At 36.9% G+C, this 21,315-nt stretch overlaps 1 protein-coding gene across 1 annotated transcript in view; it reads right to left on the reverse strand.

The window, feature by feature from the left end:
- Nucleotides 1-21,315, reverse strand: part of TMEM132C (transmembrane protein 132C) — a 613,640-nt gene that overhangs the window by 399,700 nt on the left and 192,625 nt on the right. The window contains exon 2 of the mRNA XM_075833447.1: nt 20,079-20,964. Within this exon, the coding sequence (XP_075689562.1) occupies nt 20,079-20,964 (886 nt within the window). The remainder of the gene's footprint in view (nt 1-20,078; nt 20,965-21,315) is intronic.

Consider the following 21,315-nt stretch of genomic DNA (forward strand, 5'->3'; position numbering starts at 1 on the left):
GAAAAGCTGAAGTATATTGTCTGAGTTGATGCCTGTACATGAAGATATCAATATATCAATTAAATCTAGGATCTAATGAGAGAGTACATGGAAACTAACCGCGGTGTTACAATGCTGTGGAACTTGGCTATAACGTAGTAGATAAGTGCATGAATGCATAATAGTGTTGTATTATAGAAATATTGGACCCTTGAGGTAAAAAGGATATTTTGTTATGTGAGTCGAGTGTATATCAGAAATAAATGCCAGCTAATAGATGAAATATACTATAGAAGAGGGAAATTCACTATTATCAAAAATATGATATATTAATGTATTAGTTAGAAGTTATAAGACAGATACATAATGGAGACTAATCTGTCATAAAGGGAACTAGTGTGTAAATATTAATAATGGAACATTAGTTCCTTACGGAGATTGAGACCATTTGGGAATCTGGTGTTCAAATGGTAAATCCAAAAGGCTTCCCTTGTCAATAGTCTATGTTTCAGATCCCCTCCTCTAATAGTTTTGATCATTTTTTCTATACCATAAATTTTGAGAGAATTAATATTTCTGTTGTGGCAAGTGATGAAATGTTTGCTAACATTTGAAATGTTAACGATAGCTGGATTTCTGATATAGCTCAGATGTTCAAGGATTCTGATCTTTAGTTTCCTTGTGGTACATCCCACATATTTTAGTTTACATTGTGAGCATTCCACTATGTAGACCACATGATCACTATTACAATTCATATGAGTTTTAATTGAAAAGTTGGTCGTGTCATGGGAGTCAGAAAAAGTTTTTGTAGTTTTACTGACCGTGCACACCTTGCAAGGGTGGGACCCACATTTGTAGTAACCTTTATAATGCAACCATGTTGGAGACTTAGCTTTTGATGGTAAACAGGAGGGGGAAAGAATATTCCCCAAAGTGGGTGCCCGACGAGAGACTACTCTAAAACCATTTGCTAAGATGGATTCTAGTTTGGGATCTTCAAATAAAATAGGAATATATCGATGAACCATTGCGCGAATTTCAGAAAACTGATTGCTGTATTGCAATACAAGCGTAGGTTTAGATGTATTTTTTGATGTCGAAATATCCCTACTTGTTTTATCCTTCTCAAGGGAGAGTAAGTCATTCCTATCCTTTTGATTCACAATTGCTCGAGCCCGATCTAGTGTCCATTTTTTGTAACCTCTGTTTGTTAGTTTGTTATATATTTTTTGTTGTTCCAATAAAAAACCCTGTTTGTTGGTGCAATTCCTCTTTGCCCTAGTCAGTTCTCCTACAGGAATAGACGAGATAGTGTGCCTAGGGTGACTGCTGGTAGCATGAAGGATTGTGTTGCCTGAAATTGGTTTATGGAAAATCTCCGTTTGTATGCCCTTATCTGCAGACCCCATAAGTGTTAAATCCAGAAAGTGAATAGTGGAGGAATGGTGAGTGTATGTAAATCTGAGATTAAATCCATTCAAATTGAGAAATTCCAAAAAACCAGGTATGACAGATACATCTCCCTCCCAGATGATCAGGAGGTCATCAATGTATCTGCCATACCAATGTATAGAATGAAAAAAAGGATTGCTGGCAGAAAAAATGGTGATTTCCTCCCACCAAGCCATAACCAAATTGGCAATGGAGGGGGAGAACTTAGCACCCATTGAGACTCCACTGTTTTGCAAGAAAAACATGCCCTCATAAATGAAGAAGTTGTGTGTTAGCAAAAACAGTAAAACATCTGACATGAAGACCTGTAATGTCTCTTCATATGCACTATATTTGGATGTATGATGTTGTAGTGCTTGAATTGCTATATGATGTGGTATAGAGGTATATAATGCCACAACATCACAACTTAACCAGGAGAACTTGGGCTCCCAGGGTTTTTTGTCAAAGATGTGTAACACATCCTTGGTATCTCTGAGATGTCCAGGGGTCCTTTGAACTAGGGGCTGTAACAAGTAATCGAGCCACTCAGAGAGTTTTTCTGTGAGTGACCCGATACCCGAAACAATAGGGCGCATGGGTGGCGGAATAATGCCCTTGTGGGTCTTGGGTAAGGCATACAAAATCGGAGTAGTAGGGCTCTTAATAAAAAGATAGTCATATTGTTTTTTAGTTATGATGCCATTCCCTAGACCTTTGTCAAGCAATTTGATAAGACGTTGTTGAAAGATAGTAGTAGGGTTGGAATCTAATTTGATATAAGTATCTGTATCATTTAGCATTTCTGCTATCTGTTTAGTATATATACAACGATCCATGATGGTGATAGTTCCCCCTTTATCTGATTTGCGAATAACAATATCAGTATTATTTTTTAAGCATTTTATTGCATCTTTTTGATCTTGTGTAAGATTGTGCTGTAATTTTGTTTTATGACTGTTATCAGCAATTTTATGTAATTCTCGCTCCATAATAGACTGGAATCTTTCCATGGAGTCAGTTCTAGACTGAGTAGGATAATACAAAGGGTTAGATAATGGAAATTTGCTAGCTGAGATATCAGAAGGCAATACATTTTGTTCTGCAAGATCAACTAAGTCAGATAGAGCAGCTTGTTCATAAAACATAAGTGAACGGAAAATGTTAGTGTCACATGGATGAATATCTGGAGTGACAGGAAAATTTTCCGTAAGTGTATTAGTGTCTATAGAGAAGTGCCTCTTAATGGTCAAGTTGCGTATAAATTTGTTAATATCTAACAAAGTATGAAAAACATCAAAATCTTTATTAGGAGCAAAATTAAGACCAAGAGAAAGCACTTCAATCTGAGTAGGAGAAAGAGGCGTTTGGGACAGATTGATAACATCCATAGACTCATTCAAAGTCTCTGATTGCGTAGTCGACGTGGCAGTATGGTATCCGTTGTTTCTATGTTTCCTGCCCCCCCTGCGCCCGCGTTTTTTGGGGGGCCACGTCTGACTGGAAAGGAGTGTCTATACGAGCCAGCTTCTTGCGGTAAATCAAAGTCAGATGTCCCCTCGCCTCCATCCGTTGTTTCTGGCTCAGTTGAGCTAAAACTGACTCTACGTTGGCTTGTTTGTCGTTGTCTATGTCTTCTACGATCTTTAAGGATGGATTTGGATTTGTTTGAGAAAACATCTCTTCTGGTCCAGTTGAACACTTCACCTTTAGCGTAATCCTCTGTATCTCTGAGGAACTTGCTTTTTTTTGTATCCATGATAGATTGTTCTAACTGATCAATATATTTGTGTGTTCTGGATTCCAGGATAGAGAAATCAGGTGAGCTGGATAGTTTATTGGTTTCCTCCTTCAACCTTTGGATGTCCAGATTAAGTTCCGCCAATTTGGTCTCTTCTTGTTGGGTAATGAGACCCATTAATTTGAGAGAGCATTCTGATAGGGTGATATTCCATGCTTCTGTGAATTCCGTTGAATATTGGAACGTAGGAATTTTACGTAGACGTAATCCCCGTGGCACCATATTCTTAGAGATATAATTCCTAAGTGTAGTTAGGTCCCACCAGACACGTGCTTCTTGGGCTAAAAGTTTCTCTAGTTCCCTGAATTGGCTGTGTAACATAGAGTCTGGGTTCTGAATGTGACTAGAATCTCCAAACACCGCTGCTGCTCTTTCAGCTCTGGATTTGCTATAATCCTGTGTCATTTTGAATGACAGATATACACCAAGATGATCGTGTTAAAAATCAGTAAATAACTGGTTGATATTACTGATAATAAGTTTTCTCAATGGGAATCTATTCAATATATATGTCCCATGTTGCCATAAATCACCACCTTGTCGCCAATACTGCAATGGCACTAGTAACCAAAAAATTCCAAGAATGTCCGCAGAAATGGCTATACAGAAAGGCTGGTGTGCACGGAGGCTAAAGCCGTATACATAAGTAGTAGTATAGAAGGAAAAGGGAAATGGGAGGAAACCTCCAGCTCACCGATCTGACACTCCTGTGTTGGTAATCGCCCGGGTCAGCCGCGACGGCACACGGCAGCAATAGCAGAAAAAAACAGAAATGATCCAGCGATAATGATATCAAAAATGGGAAAAAACTAGGTTTCCGCTTTATTGAGATGCAAGCTGTCAGAGCTTGGAATGGAACATCAGGAGGAAAAACCAAAGTGGTGATGCGGCAATAGATTAGCCTACGCGTTTCAAGCACTTAGGCTGTGCTCTTAGTCATGGCTGTATCGAGTGAGCTCTTGCAAGCTGAGAGTGAATAAATACCTAAGAAATTGGAGGTTGGACCTAGGACGTAACCACTCTTCCAGGTGTGATAATTGCATATCAGGAAGTAAATCCTCCGTAGCGAAAAAATAGAAAATGTATAGTAACTTGGTTTTATATAACGATGTCATCAATATATAATGATAGAATAACCACCAGATAAAGATAAGGAAAATATAAAGTATATATAGCTTTGTACAAATCATATAAAATCGCTGGGATTCATTATAGGATCACATCACTGAAGCTTGCTGAGCGGCACCCGACACATATCCAATCATGGAAAACATGTGAAAAGAGAAGAGAAAACCATGGAAAAATGTAACGAATATATACATTTAGCATAAGGAAAAACAACAACTGTATACAAACAAATAACATGTATAAACACATGAGAAAAAAAACATACATATGTTAAATAAAGTTACGATAATAGAAAAAGTACCTCCGGAAAATGCCTGATACTTGGAATGACAAATATATTTACGGCATATTAATTCTTATTATGGGGAATATATAATGATAATGATGATAATATACATAAATAAATACAAATAAATAAATGTTAATATAGCCCCATAAACTAAAGAAATCGGAGAAAATATTTCTATGTTAAATCAAATGAAACAAAAAAGAAAAAATTGATGTGTAAATAATGATCAATGCATAATGATTATGAATAAATGTATGTAAACTCCTGTAATATATATAAACAAATTTTATTTAGGATAAAAAAAGGGAGCTAAATCTCAATGTGGAAAACCTTGTATACGCAATTAGAAACATAAAAACGAAAAATCTTGGTGTGAAAATATCAAAATGAAGCCGACATTGGTAAGCAAATAGATGAAAGTATATATATATATATATATATATATATATATATATATATATATATATATATATAAATATATGTTTAAGATTGGAAAAGCTGAAGTATATTGTCTGAGTTGATGCCTGTACATGAAGATATCAATATATCAATTAAATCTAGGATCTAATGAGAGAGTACATGGAAACTAACCGCGGTGTTACAATGCTGTGGAACTTGGCTATAACGTAGTAGATAAGTGCATGAATGCATAATAGTGTTGTATTATAGAAATATTGGACCCTTGAGGTAAAAAGGATATTTTGTTATGTGAGTCGAGTGTATATCAGAAATAAATGCCAGCTAATAGATGAAATATACTATAGAAGAGGGAAATTCACTATTATCAAAAATATGATATATTAATGTATTAGTTAGAAGTTATAAGACAGATACATAATGGAGACTAATCTGTCATAAAGGGAACTAGTGTGTAAATATTAATAATGGAACATTAGTTCCTTACGGAGATTGAGACCATTTGGGAATCTGGTGTTCAAATGGTAAATCCAAAAGGCTTCCCTTGTCAATAGTCTATGTTTCAGATCCCCTCCTCTAATAGTTTTGATCATTTTTTCTATACCATAAATTTTGAGAGAATTAATATTTCTGTTGTGGCAAGTGATGGAATGTTTGCTAACATTTGAAATGTTAACGATAGCTGGATTTCTGATATAGCTCAGATGTTCAAGGATTCTGATCTTTAGTTTCCTTGTGGTACATCCCACATATTTTAGTTTACATTGTGAGCATTCCACTATGTAGACCACATGATCACTATTACAATTCATATGAGTTTTAAAAAAAACCCTGGGAGCCCAAGTTCTCCTGGTTAAGTTGTGATGTTGTGGCATTATATACCTCTATACCACATCATATAGCAATTCAAGCACTACAACATCATACATCCAAATATAGTGCATATGAAGAGACATTACAGGTCTTCATGTCAGATGTTTTACTGTTTTTGCTAACACACAACTTCTTCATTTATGAGGGCATGTTTTTCTTGCAAAACAGTGGAGTCTCAATGGGTGCTAAGTTCTCCCCCTCCATTGCCAATTTGGTTATGGCTTGGTGGGAGGAAATCACCATTTTTTCTGCCAGCAATCCTTTTTTTCATTCTATACATTGGTATGGCAGATACATTGATGACCTCCTGATCATCTGGGAGGGAGATGTATCTGTCATACCTGGTTTTTTGGAATTTCTCAATTTGAATGGATTTAATCTCAGATTTACATACACTCACCATTCCTCCACTATTCACTTTCTGGATTTAACACTTATGGGGTCTGCAGATAAGGGCATACAAACGGAGATTTTCCATAAACCAATTTCAGGCAACACAATCCTTCATGCTACCAGCAGTCACCCTAGGCACACTATCTCGTCTATTCCTGTAGGAGAACTGACTAGGGCAAAGAGGAATTGCACCAACAAACAGGGTTTTTTATTGGAACAACAAAAAATATATAACAAACTAACAAACAGAGGTTACAAAAAATGGACACTAGATCGGGCTCGAGCAATTGTGAATCAAAAGGATAGGAATGACTTACTCTCCCTTGAGAAGGATAAAACAAGTAGGGATATTTCGACATCAAAAAATACATCTAAACCTACGCTTGTATTGCAATACAGCAATCAGTTTTCTGAAATTCGCGCAATGGTTCATCGATATATTCCTATTTTATTTGAAGATCCCAAACTAGAATCCATCTTAGCAAATGGTTTTAGAGTAGTCTCTCGTCGGGCACCCACTTTGGGGAATATTCTTTCCCCCTCCTGTTTACCATCAAAAGCTAAGTCTCCAACATGGTTGCATTATAAAGGTTACTACAAATGTGGGTCCCACCCTTGCAAGGTGTGCACGGTCAGTAAAACTACAAAAACTTTTTCTGACTCCCATGACACGACCAACTTTTCAATTAAAACTCATATGAATTGTAATAGTGATCATGTGGTCTACATAGTGGAATGCTCACAATGTAAACTAAAATATGTGGGATGTACCACAAGGAAACTAAAGATCAGAATCCTTGAACATCTGAGCTATATCAGAAATCCAGCTATCGTTAACATTTCAAATGTTAGCAAACATTTCATCACTTGCCACAACAGAAATATTAATTCTCTCAAAATTTATGGTATAGAAAAAATGATCAAAACTATTAGAGGAGGGGATCTGAAACATAGACTATTGACAAGGGAAGCCTTTTGGATTTACCATTTGAACACCAGATTCCCAAATGGTCTCAATCTCCGTAAGGAACTAATGTTCCATTATTAATATTTACACACTAGTTCCCTTTATGACAGATTAGTCTCCATTATGTATCTGTCTTATAACTTCTAACTAATACATTAATATATCATATTTTTGATAATAGTGAATTTCCCTCTTCTATAGTATATTTCATCTATTAGCTGGCATTTATTTCTGATATACACTCGACTCACATAACAAAATATCCTTTTTACCTCAAGGGTCCAATATTTCTATAATACAACACTATTATGCATTCATGCACTTATCTACTACGTTATAGCCAAGTTCCACAGCATTGTAACACCGCGGTTAGTTTCCATGTACTCTCTCATTAGATCCTAGATTTAATTGATATATTGATATCTTCATGTACAGGCATCAACTCAGACAATATACTTCAGCTTTTCCAATCTTAAACATATATTTATATATATATATATATATATATATATATATATATATATACTTTCATCTATTTGCTTACCAATGTCGGCTTCATTTTGATATTTTCACACCAAGATTTTTCGTTTTTATGTTTCTAATTGCGTATACAAGGTTTTCCACATTGAGATTTAGCTCCCTTTTTTTATCCTAAATAAAATTTGTTTATATATATTACAGGAGTTTACATACATTTATTCATAATCATTATGCATTGATCATTATTTACACATCAATTTTTTCTTTTTTGTTTCATTTGATTTAACATAGAAATATTTTCTCCGATTTCTTTAGTTTATGGGGCTATATTAACATTTATTTATTTGTATTTATTTATGTATATTATCATCATTATCATTATATATTCCCCATAATAAGAATTAATATGCCGTAAATATATTTGTCATTCCAAGTATCAGGCATTTTCCGGAGGTACTTTTTCTATTATCGTAACTTTATTTAACATATGTATGTTTTTTTTCTCATGTGTTTATACATGTTATTTGTTTGTATACAGTTGTTGTTTTTCCTTATGCTAAATGTATATATTCGTTACATTTTTCCATGGTTTTCTCTTCTCTTTTCACATGTTTTCCATGATTGGATATGTGTCGGGTGCCGCTCAGCAAGCTTCAGTGATGTGATCCTATAATGAATCCCAGCGATTTTATATGATTTGTACAAAGCTATATATACTTTATATTTTCCTTATCTTTATCTGGTGGTTATTCTATCATTATATATTGATGACATCGTTATATAAAACCAAGTTACTATACATTTTCTATTTTTTCGCTACGGAGGATTTACTTCCTGATATGCAATTATCACACCTGGAAGAGTGGTTACGTCCTAGGTCCAACCTCCAATTTCTTAGGTATTTATTCACTCTCAGCTTGCAAGAGCTCACTCGATACAGCCATGACTAAGAGCACAGCCTAAGTGCTTGAAACGCGTAGGCTAATCTATTGCCGCATCACCACTTTGGTTTTTCCTCCTGATGTTCCATTCCAAGCTCTGACAGCTTGCATCTCAATAAAGCGGAAACCTAGTTTTTTCCCATTTTTGATATCATTATCGCTGGATCATTTCTGTTTTTTTCTGCTATTGCTGCCGTGTGCCGTCGCGGCTGACCCGGGCGATTACCAACACAGGAGTGTCAGATCGGTGAGCTGGAGGTTTCCTCCCATTTCCCTTTTCCTTCTATACTACTACTTATGTATACGGCTTTAGCCTCCGTGCACACCAGCCTTTCTGTATAGCCATTTCTGCGGACATTCTTGGAATTTTTTGGTTACTAGTGCCATTGCAGTATTGGCGACAAGGTGGTGATTTATGGCAACATGGGACATATATATTGAATAGATTCCCATTGAGAAAACTTATTATCAGTAATATCAACCAGTTATTTACTGATTTTTAACACGATCATCTTGGTGTATATCTGTCATTCAAAATGACACAGGATTATAGCAAATCCAGAGCTGAAAGAGCAGCAGCGGTGTTTGGAGATTCTAGTCACATTCAGAACCCAGACTCTATGTTACACAGCCAATTCAGGGAACTAGAGAAACTTTTAGCCCAAGAAGCACGTGTCTGGTGGGACCTAACTACACTTAGGAATTATATCTCTAAGAATATGGTGCCACGGGGATTACGTCTACGTAAAATTCCTACGTTCCAATATTCAACGGAATTCACAGAAGCATGGAATATCACCCTATCAGAATGCTCTCTCAAATTAATGGGTCTCATTACCCAACAAGAAGAGACCAAATTGGCGGAACTTAATCTGGACATCCAAAGGTTGAAGGAGGAAACCAATAAACTATCCAGCTCACCTGATTTCTCTATCCTGGAATCCAGAACACACAAATATATTGATCAGTTAGAACAATCTATCATGGATACAAAAAAAAGCAAGTTCCTCAGAGATACAGAGGATTACGCTAAAGGTGAAGTGTTCAACTGGACCAGAAGAGATGTTTTCTCAAACAAATCCAAATCCATCCTTAAAGATCGTAGAAGACATAGACAACGACAAACAAGCCAACGTAGAGTCAGTTTTAGCTCAACTGAGCCAGAAACAACGGATGGAGGCGAGGGGACATCTGACTTTGATTTACCGCAAGAAGCTGGCTCGTATAGACACTCCTTTCCAGTCAGACGTGGCCCCCCAAAAAACGCGGGCGCAGGGGGGGCAGGAAACATAGAAACAACGGATACCATACTGCCACGTCGACTACGCAATCAGAGACTTTGAATGAGTCTATGGATGTTATCAATCTGTCCCAAACGCCTCTTTCTCCTACTCAGATTGAAGTGCTTTCTCTTGGTCTTAATTTTGCTCCTAATAAAGATTTTGATGTTTTTCATACTTTGTTAGATATTAACAAATTTATACGCAACTTGACCATTAAGAGGCACTTCTCTATAGACACTAATACACTTACGGAAAATTTTCCTGTCACTCCAGATATTCATCCATGTGACACTAACATTTTCCGTTCACTTATGTTTTATGAACAAGCTGCTCTATCTGACTTAGTTGATCTTGCAGAACAAAATGTATTGCCTTCTGATATCTCAGCTAGCAAATTTCCATTATCTAACCCTTTGTATTATCCTACTCAGTCTAGAACTGACTCCATGGAAAGATTCCAGTCTATTATGGAGCGAGAATTACATAAAATTGCTGATAACAGTCATAAAACAAAATTACAGCACAATCTTACACAAGATCAAAAAGATGCAATAAAATGCTTAAAAAATAATACTGATATTGTTATTCGCAAATCAGATAAAGGGGGAACTATCACCATCATGGATCGTTGTATATATACTAAACAGATAGCAGAAATGCTAAATGATACAGATACTTATATCAAATTAGATTCCAACCCTACTACTATCTTTCAACAACGTCTTATCAAATTGCTTGACAAAGGTCTAGGGAATGGCATCATAACTAAAAAACAATATGACTATCTTTTTATTAAGAGCCCTACTACTCCGATTTTGTATGCCTTACCCAAGACCCACAAGGGCATTATTCCGCCACCCATGCGCCCTATTGTTTCGGGTATCGGGTCACTCACAGAAAAACTCTCTGAGTGGCTCGATTACTTGTTACAGCCCCTAGTTCAAAGGACCCCTGGACATCTCAGAGATACCAAGGATGTGTTACACATCTTTGACAAAAAACCCTGGGAGCCCAAGTTCTCCTGGTTAAGTTGTGATGTTGTGGCATTATATACCTCTATACCACATCATATAGCAATTCAAGCACTACAACATCATACATCCAAATATAGTGCATATGAAGAGACATTACAGGTCTTCATGTCAGATGTTTTACTGTTTTTGCTAACACACAACTTCTTCATTTATGAGGGCATGTTTTTCTTGCAAAACAGTGGAGTCTCAATGGGTGCTAAGTTCTCCCCCTCCATTGCCAATTTGGTTATGGCTTGGTGGGAGGAAATCACCATTTTTTCTGCCAGCAATCCTTTTTTTCATTCTATACATTGGTATGGCAGATACATTGATGACCTCCTGATCATCTGGGAGGGAGATGTATCTGCCATACCTGGTTTTTTGGAATTTCTCAATTTGAATGGATTTAATCTCAGATTTACATACACTCACCATTCCTCCACTATTCACTTTCTGGATTTAACACTTATGGGGTCTGCAGATAAGGGCATACAAACGGAGATTTTCCATAAACCAATTTCAGGCAACACAATCCTTCATGCTACCAGCAGTCACCCTAGGCACACTATCTCGTCTATTCCTGTAGGAGAACTGACTAGGGCAAAGAGGAATTGCACCAACAAACAGGGTTTTTTATTGGAACAACAAAAAATATATAACAAACTAACAAACAGAGGTTACAAAAAATGGACACTAGATCGGGCTCGAGCAATTGTGAATCAAAAGGATAGGAATGACTTACTCTCCCTTGAGAAGGATAAAACAAGTAGGGATATTTCGACATCAAAAAATACATCTAAACCTACGCTTGTATTGCAATACAGCAATCAGTTTTCTGAAATTCGCGCAATGGTTCATCGATATATTCCTATTTTATTTGAAGATCCCAAACTAGAATCCATCTTAGCAAATGGTTTTAGAGTAGTCTCTCGTCGGGCACCCACTTTGGGGAATATTCTTTCCCCCTCCTGTTTACCATCAAAAGCTAAGTCTCCAACATGGTTGCATTATAAAGGTTACTACAAATGTGGGTCCCAACCTTGCAAGGTGTGCACGGTCAGTAAAACTACAAAAACTTTTTCTGACTCCCATGACACGACCAACTTTTCAATTAAAACTCATATGAATTGTAATAGTGATCATGTGGTCTACATAGTGGAATGCTCACAATGTAAACTAAAATATGTGGGATGTACCACAAGGAAACTAAAGATCAGAATCCTTGAACATCTGAGCTATATCAGAAATCCAGCTACCGTTAACATTTCAAATGTTAGCAAACATTTCATCACTTGCCACAACAGAAATATTAATTCTCTCAAAATTTATGGTATAGAAAAAATGATCAAAACTATTAGAGGAGGGGATCTGAAACATAGACTATTGACAAGGGAAGCCTTTTGGATTTACCATTTGAACACCAGATTCCCAAATGGTCTCAATCTCCGTAAGGAACTAATGTTCCATTATTAATATTTACACACTAGTTCCCTTTATGACAGATTAGTCTCCATTATGTATCTGTCTTATAACTTCTAACTAATACATTAATATATCATATTTTTGATAATAGTGAATTTCCCTCTTCTATAGTATATTTCATCTATTAGCTGGCATTTATTTCTGATATACACTCGACTCACATAACAAAATATCCTTTTTACCTCAAGGGTCCAATATTTCTATAATACAACACTATTATGCATTCATGCACTTATCTACTACGTTATAGCCAAGTTCCACAGCATTGTAACACCGCGGTTAGTTTCCATGTACTCTCTCATTAGATCCTAGATTTAATTGATATATTGATATCTTCATGTACAGGCATCAACTCAGACAATATACTTCAGCTTTTCCAATCTTAAACATATATTTATATATATATATATATATATATATATATATATATATATATATACTTTCATCTATTTGCTTACCAATGTCGGCTTCATTTTGATATTTTCACACCAAGATTTTTCGTTTTTATGTTTCTAATTGCGTATACAAGGTTTTCCACATTGAGATTTAGCTCCCTTTTTTTATCCTAAATAAAATTTGTTTATATATATTACAGGAGTTTACATACATTTATTCATAATCATTATGCATTGATCATTATTTACACATCAATTTTTTCTTTTTTGTTTCATTTGATTTAACATAGAAATATTTTCTCCGATTTCTTTAGTTTATGGGGCTATATTAACATTTATTTATTTGTATTTATTTATGTATATTATCATCATTATCATTATATATTCCCCATAATAAGAATTAATATGCCGTAAATATATTTGTCATTCCAAGTATCAGGCATTTTCCGGAGGTACTTTTTCTATTATCGTAACTTTATTTAACATATGTATGTTTTTTTTCTCATGTGTTTATACATGTTATTTGTTTGTATACAGTTGTTGTTTTTCCTTATGCTAAATGTATATATTCGTTACATTTTTCCATGGTTTTCTCTTCTCTTTTCACATGTTTTCCATGATTGGATATGTGTCGGGTGCCGCTCAGCAAGCTTCAGTGATGTGATCCTATAATGAATCCCAGCGATTTTATATGATTTGTACAAAGCTATATATACTTTATATTTTCCTTATCTTTATCTGGTGGTTATTCTATCATTATATATTGATGACATCGTTATATAAAACCAAGTTACTATACATTTTCTATTTTTTCGCTACGGAGGATTTACTTCCTGATATGCAATTATCACACCTGGAAGAGTGGTTACGTCCTAGGTCCAACCTCCAATTTCTTAGGTATTTATTCACTCTCAGCTTGCAAGAGCTCACTCGATACAGCCATGACTAAGAGCACAGCCTAAGTGCTTGAAACGCGTAGGCTAATCTATTGCCGCATCACCACTTTGGTTTTTCCTCCTGATGTTCCATTCCAAGCTCTGACAGCTTGCATCTCAATAAAGCGGAAACCTAGTTTTTTCCCATTTTTGATATCATTATCGCTGGATCATTTCTGTTTTTTTCTGCTATTGCTGCCGTGTGCCGTCGCGGCTGACCCGGGCGATTACCAACACAGGAGTGTCAGATCGGTGAGCTGGAGGTTTCCTCCCATTTCCCTTTTCCTTCTATACTACCACTTGATTCATTCTCTGACTTAAACTACACAAAATAAATTTGATAGGTTGATAGCCTGCAGTAGTTTTTATACATATAGGCCAATATGCGTCAGGATATTAATCCTGAGAGCGGCTAGAAGAGAAATAGACGAGGCTGTGGATGTGTTTATGCTCTAATCTACAGTACATCTAATGATGGAGCTGAATTCTTCTAGCTATGAGTATGGACTCTGCTAACTATACCGCATTACCCTCTCTATTTCTCTAGCACCTGAGAGCCGCTGCCAGTGGTAACATTTTGATACACGTTTTAGTATAAAGTGTGACAAATATGAGCAGGGGCGTTGCTAGGATCTTAAAAGATCAGGGGCACAAGCCCAGAGGCACACATCTCCCCTCAACATATAGTGGTAGATATCAGTACTACACAGGTTCTCTGCAGACTATATAAGTGATTACAATACAGTTATATTTAGTGACTCACAGGTGAACTCTACCCTGATTGTAGACGTTCTCTTCCCCTTTCTTCTCCATCCAGCCCGGACCACAATGACGTCTTCTACTAATGAGTTTCCTGTTGAGACATTTTTGGTTCCTCGCTTCTGTAGCCATCCCCAGCCTCTTTAGCAACACAAAATTTTTTAGACCCCAGACCGATAAATACCTACAATAGTTATTTTTCAACTATTCTATACTTTAATGATATGTACAGCTTTAGAAATTGTTAAGCAAAGGGGTAAATGTCTGTCTTAAAGGGGTTTTCCCAGAAAGATAAATTATAACCTATCCACAAGATAGGTAATAATTTCTGACAGCTGGGGGCCCAACCGCTGGGACCCTACCTTTCGTAGAATGGGAGTCCCGAACCTCCCGTTTCTACTCACTGCTCGACTGCAGTGAGGACATTGAATAAAGCGGCGGTCGAGAATGCACGCTGTCGCTCTATTTAAAGTCTTTTGGAATGACGAAAACAGTTTAGTACAGCACTCGGTTGTTTCCATCATTCTCATAGACAATGAATGGAGCAGCAGGCACATGCTCGACTGCTGCTCCAATCAAGTTCCTCCGCACTATTGAGGGTACAGTGAGAAGGAACAGGGGGTTCGGAACTCCTGTTCTCACGTTCGGTGGGAGTCCCAGTGGTGGGGCCCTCAGCGATCAGAAAATTATCACCTATCCTGTGGATAGGTGATAATTTATGACTCTGTGGAGAAACCCCTTGAAGTAAATGTACAGTATCTGCTCTCTTGATATGAGAATAGGGGGATGGAATGCACAGAACGCTATTTGTTTTTATTATTACCACACATCGTCTTAAAAAGTGCAGGATGCTGTGAACAATCTTAGGCCTTTAGTGAAAATTTGTTTGCACCATTGCATGTTAAGGTTCTGAGATGTGATTGTGTGTGAGAAATGGTTGGTGTGGAGTGCTTTTCCTAAACCAGAATAGGTCGCTTCAAAGAAAATGTATGCTATACATAAAATCTACAGGGTCCTCCTCACATAAGGAGCTTTGCAACTCTTGATTATTACATTATTTATTTGTGCAGAGTCACTGCCTTTTCGCAGGCATCAAGAGTAGTGAGGGAGAGGGGAAGCAAGAGCCAAGGAGAAAAAGAAAGAAAGGTGCAGTGCTTAGTCCGTACTTAACTTACAGACTCCTGTAATATGGTCACAGGCGGAGGGTTGACAGACAGAGTCTATGGTAAACTCCCAAAGGCTGGCGGATGAGAGCTAAAGTGTACACAGGATAGCTCAGGACTCCTGAAGGATTAATTCTAATCTGCACTCCTCAGCACAGTCCAGCGCCTGATGAGAGGATATGTAGCTCTGCTCACGCAGAGGCTGTGCTGATTTTACTAACCTTCCGTTCCATCTTCTGTCTGTACAAACACACTGCCAGATATACCTTGTGCACTTCAGGCAGATTTTACTTGATGTAGCTAGTGGTGCCAAGCTGTGCCCTACAAAGTTGAACGGCGGGGCATGGAGCAAATAGCTCCCGAATTCTTCTGCAGTTTTCAACTTTAAAGTTGAAAGAGGCCCTTGATTGAGATCTGGGGCACCTGCAAAAAAATATGGGGTAAGAGCCCGAATGCCCGGTGCTTACAACGCCCCTGACTATGAGTATTTTCTGTGAAATCCAATGTCTTCATTAGCACTACCTGGATATATTCAGTAAAAACAGACCTATAAACCAGGTAGAAGAAAAGCCAATACACTGGATCGTGATGATGGAATAAAGAAAATGTTTATAACCGCGAGAAAATTCAAAGTTTGATGCGTTGGTTTTTCTTCTACATGGTGACTATGTGTATTTCAGGCTATTTTAAACCTGTATAGCAGCCCTTTAGGAATGATATTCCAAACCTTTGTGATCCTCCTAAATTTTATGTGTGTCTTTACAGTGTATATCAAAATATTTGCTTACGCATATTTATTAGAGGTTCTGCCCCTGTCCAGTCCAGAACATATAGGGCAGATTTACTAACACTGTCTTAGATTTAGATACGGCACTCAGAAGATGCACCAATTTTGTGAAAGTGGTGCATCCTGTATGATAACTTTGGCACATCTAGCTAGACATATACATTTTTCCCTTCCTTATACCACCTATTGGTTGATATAGTTTACGCCAGTTTTTTCTGGTAAAATTGTGACCCTCAAAAAACCCTACTACATGCAAAAACCTGCAATTGAAGACCCGCAATGTGGCATCACTACACATTACGTGCTCGCTGCTCAAATGTAATTGAATTTTGGTTATGCTATTGCAGTTCAATCCATTGTCAACTATGGACAAGTCAGTTGCCGACCCTTTCCATACTTTGCTATGAAGCCATAAAAGTTCTGGTTAACACTTATTGTGATAAGATATCGAGTCATGGCCTCCGTATTACAGACCTTTAGACACACTTTGTGCCATCGTAAGAAACTTCCATGAAGCAGCATATTCTTTCCTAGAAGAACATGTCATGCACATAAATGTATAATATTGGTCAATAGCGCAACAAAACTCTGTAATACGGCAGTGTGCACGAGCCCTCAATGGTTGTAATTAGCTTCTCTGTGGTGGGGGGATGCAAGAAGTACAATTAATCCCTTCTCGACATTGACGAAGGGATACGTCATAGCTGGGAAAGGGTGTGTATGAAGCAAGCTTAAGGGCTATATGTTACAGCAGACACCTCACTGCATTGGCCGGGATCGGAGATAACTCTGAATCTGGACACTTAAAGACACCGCAGTCAATAGCAACCATGGAATCTAAGCCAAGAGGGGCCCCCTCCGACAGCCCATTGACCCCCTGCAATGGCGATGGTTGTCATGGCAGTCAAATGAAGGTCCCCAGGTCTGCCATCTTTGTGCTCCTATTAAAGGCTATGTACACTTTTGCATTTTTCAAATCAATGTGTTTTGTGTTTTTATTCACTTTTCTAATTAAAAAGTGAATAAAAACATAAAAACACATTGATTCAATTAATTAAAAAAATCCATTTAAATCTGTACATACAGTAGTCTTTAAACTTTGCCAGAGGAAGATCTTAATAGAAACCCGTAAAAAATACAATATACTGCAATCCAATTATCATTAGTTCAAGTTCCCTAGGGGGACTAATAAAAAGAGTAAAAAAAAACATATATTACTTTTCCCCCAAAAATAATGTAAAAACTTTAAAATAAACATAATTGGTATCGCAGTGCCCGTAAAAGTCTGAACCATTACAATATAACATTATTTAAACTGCACGGTGAATGCCATAAAAAAACGCCAGAGTTGTAGTCTTTTGGTCACCATGTTACCGACAAAATATGTCATAAAAAGTGATCAAAAAATGTAATGTACCCTGAAATGGCGGCAAAAAAACTACAGCTCACCCCGCAAAAAAACAAGCTCTCACACCGCTCAATCAACAGAAAAATAATAACGTTATGGCTCTCAGAAAATAGAGACACAAAACATTTTTTTTTTTATTCGTTTTTTTCTTTCCAAAGTAGTAAAACATAAAATACACATAGATTTAGTATTGCCGTAATCGTATTAACCTGCAGAATAAAGTTAACATGTCATTTTTACCGTACAAAAACGACAACTTGTCCGCAATTAACGAGCCCTTATACGGGCATATTAACGTAAAAATAAAAAAGTTATGGCATTTGAAAGGTGGGGAGGAAAAAACACAAATGAAAAAACAAAAAATGCTTCTGGCAGCAAGGGGTATACGTGTAAAAAGAAAAAACCCTGATGCATCCATGCAGTAACAATAAAATGATTAACAATCATTGAATCAACAACTTCGACTATAAAAACTGTATAATAATACAGTGATAATGATTTTGTAAGAAATCTATTCTCTATCATTGTAGACTGCAAAATAAGTAACTGCAAAGTATTCCAGTCAGTTTTGATATTTCCCCTTCCGTACACATGCACTCATGCAATGATGTAAATATAATAGTTTTTAGTATTGGTGAACTGTATGAATGTTTTACATCTCTAAGGTCTCATTTGCTCCAAATCATTGCCCATTAGTCTAATTCTCAATGCTCTGAGTTATAAACACTTTAACTGCACTAATCCTATGGGACACATTTTGCAAAAGAGAATGAGAAATCATTTTAACTAATGCAGTTCCCATTAGATTTATACTCTGCAGAAGATACACCCTATTTACATTTCTCAGAACTTACAAGTTATGTAAAGGAATCTCATTAAGACTTTAAGACGTTAATAAGATTTTCTCTTACAGCAAAAAGTCAAATTACTACCACCTAATTAAATGGGGTATTTGGCAGTGTTCCGAATGCTAGTATTATAATACAAATATGTCGTACAATTATGGTTTTTCCATTAATACAATATTTTATAGGAGAGGATAAGCAAATTAATGAACTTCTCTCAATACCAGACAGCGGGCATATGGCATCACGTTTTATAGATAAAATGGAGGTCGGAACAGGTGCAGTACAAAAAAGACACATCCTGGAGAAAGTTTTGTACTTCTGATGCCAGCACAGAATTAAAAAAAAAAAAAATTGTCTCTAGCTTCCATGCGAATTACTCTTAGAATGGAAAATTTCTCTCCTGGAAAATGTGTGCGCCTGTTCCTAAAAAGTGTTTGTCACTGAATATGTGCACTGTAGCCCCAATATACCGTATGTTCTTAGGTTAGCATTGCCCTCTTGAGTGAAGTTCTTTCATACTTTATTAAATGGGTTGTCCCCCTTTATGAGCTAATACGGTTCCGCTCCGGTGGACTTGTCTTAAATTGATGAGCATTCATAAAATCCTTTATTTTCCTTCTAGGTGGCACAGCGGGGGATATTAGGCTAGCCACAGCTTCACTCACAAAATCAGCTGTTTGCTGGGGGTCCCTGGGTGCAGGACCCACGACAATCATCTCTAATCTGAAAGGTGTTGTCGCTGATGAGACATAATTATAGCTAAAACAGTATACATATAGGTATCACGCTTATAAATGATTTCATAATGGATATTTTCATGGATTTCACTTTCATGCATTATAGGAAGGGGGGCTGTAGCTATCATTCTTTTTCTGTTTTTATCAAAAATATCTAATAATGAGACTAGAATAGGGCACTAAGAAGAGCGCTGAAATATTAACATCTATTTAAATGATCTTATTGTCTATGCGACCACACTAGTTTAGGGATTTAGTCCATCTGAGCTTAGGCATAACATGTATACCACGTGATACCATTAGTCATTAATGAGGTTGTACAAGATTCGAAAAAAGCTGTTAAAAAAGAAAAAGAAAAACAGTGGCACTCTGGTCCGTGGGCCATTTCCGACATTGTACCTTAATCTCATACATGTCTCAATACCAGACACAGCTCATGGACTGTTTCTGCACAAAAAAGAATAAAAAAAACAAACCTTCTCTGATCTCATACATGCCTTTAACCATATCATGTGACTTTTATGCATTGGATATTAAAAAAACATAATAAAAATACTGCACTGTACCTCAATGTGAACTGATCCAGTGTTGAATTATTCGCCACAGTGACATATATATGTAAAACTTCTCCTTGCCTGGCAGGCTTTGATGGCAACCAGAGAGCAACATTGCTGTCCAACCTGAGTTCAGTAAGTTGGGAATTTTCTGGATTACGATACAATGTTATAGTTGCAATCCTCTGTAACTGAGAAACTGAGTCCTCCCCTTGGTCTCTGCCTGGACGGATTGCATTTCCTTTTCTAGCTTCTTCCGATGTACACTCATTTTTCTCTTCCTCTGAATGAATGCTATAGTAAAGTTCCACAGGAATGCCCTCAGACTGCTCTGGGTTTCTCTTGCGACCTGTTACTACAGGCAGTGAAGTGAACCAAGTGGGCTGAAATTCCAGTTCTGCCATACATAGTCCTGATATCCCTTGTAATCTGCAACTCCCTTTTGCTTCTCTGGTTTCCCGAAAGGCAAATAACCTTAGGCAAGGAAGTCTTTCTGTGGAACTATAATCATCCCAGTCTCTACCTGTAATATGGAATAAAACTTGCACTTTGGGTTTGTTGGGATATACCTTTTCAGTGATTACATATGTTTTGAGTTTCCAGTTAAAAGTAAACTTATTGGATGCAAAGATAGGAGGTGACAGCAGAAGATCTTCTGGAATTTCTCTTTCTGCTGAAAAAGGCCCATAACTGGCATTCAAGACAGGAGTTCTACGAGATTTGTGAACAAAGAAGGATTCAACCCGTGATTGCAAGCTCGAATTTCTCATAAAATCATGACTGTTCTCCTTCAAAAGGAAGGCAGTGTCCGCAGAATAAATTCGATAATTTACAGGTAGATATGTTGACGGTGCTGAAAACCTTTCGAAGTTTTCTTGAGCCCCTCTAGACTGTGCCACTGCAAAAAAATAAAAATAATATGATAATAATATCAAAACATGTGAGAAGACAAGAAATTAAAGAAAAGGCTAACCTCAGTAAATTCTCTCCAACATAAATGACTACAGAACTGCAGGGATTTATATTTATATTTGTTTTATGGGTCTAAATATTTTTTACTATTTAGAATACGTATACCAAATTCTAGCAATATTCCGACACAAATATGTATTAGTAAATGACCCGGTGTACATAATAGTTTGAAACATGAAGGTTCTTAATCTTAAAAAGGATTGTCTCATCTGGCCAACCCATTTCCATGTTCCCTATTGGGGTATATGTAGATCATAGATGATGTTCCTCACTATGG

The sequence above is a fragment of the Rhinoderma darwinii genome, chromosome 1, assembly GCF_050947455.1.
Source record: "Rhinoderma darwinii isolate aRhiDar2 chromosome 1, aRhiDar2.hap1, whole genome shotgun sequence".
Taxonomy (NCBI): Eukaryota; Metazoa; Chordata; class Amphibia; order Anura; family Rhinodermatidae; genus Rhinoderma; species Rhinoderma darwinii.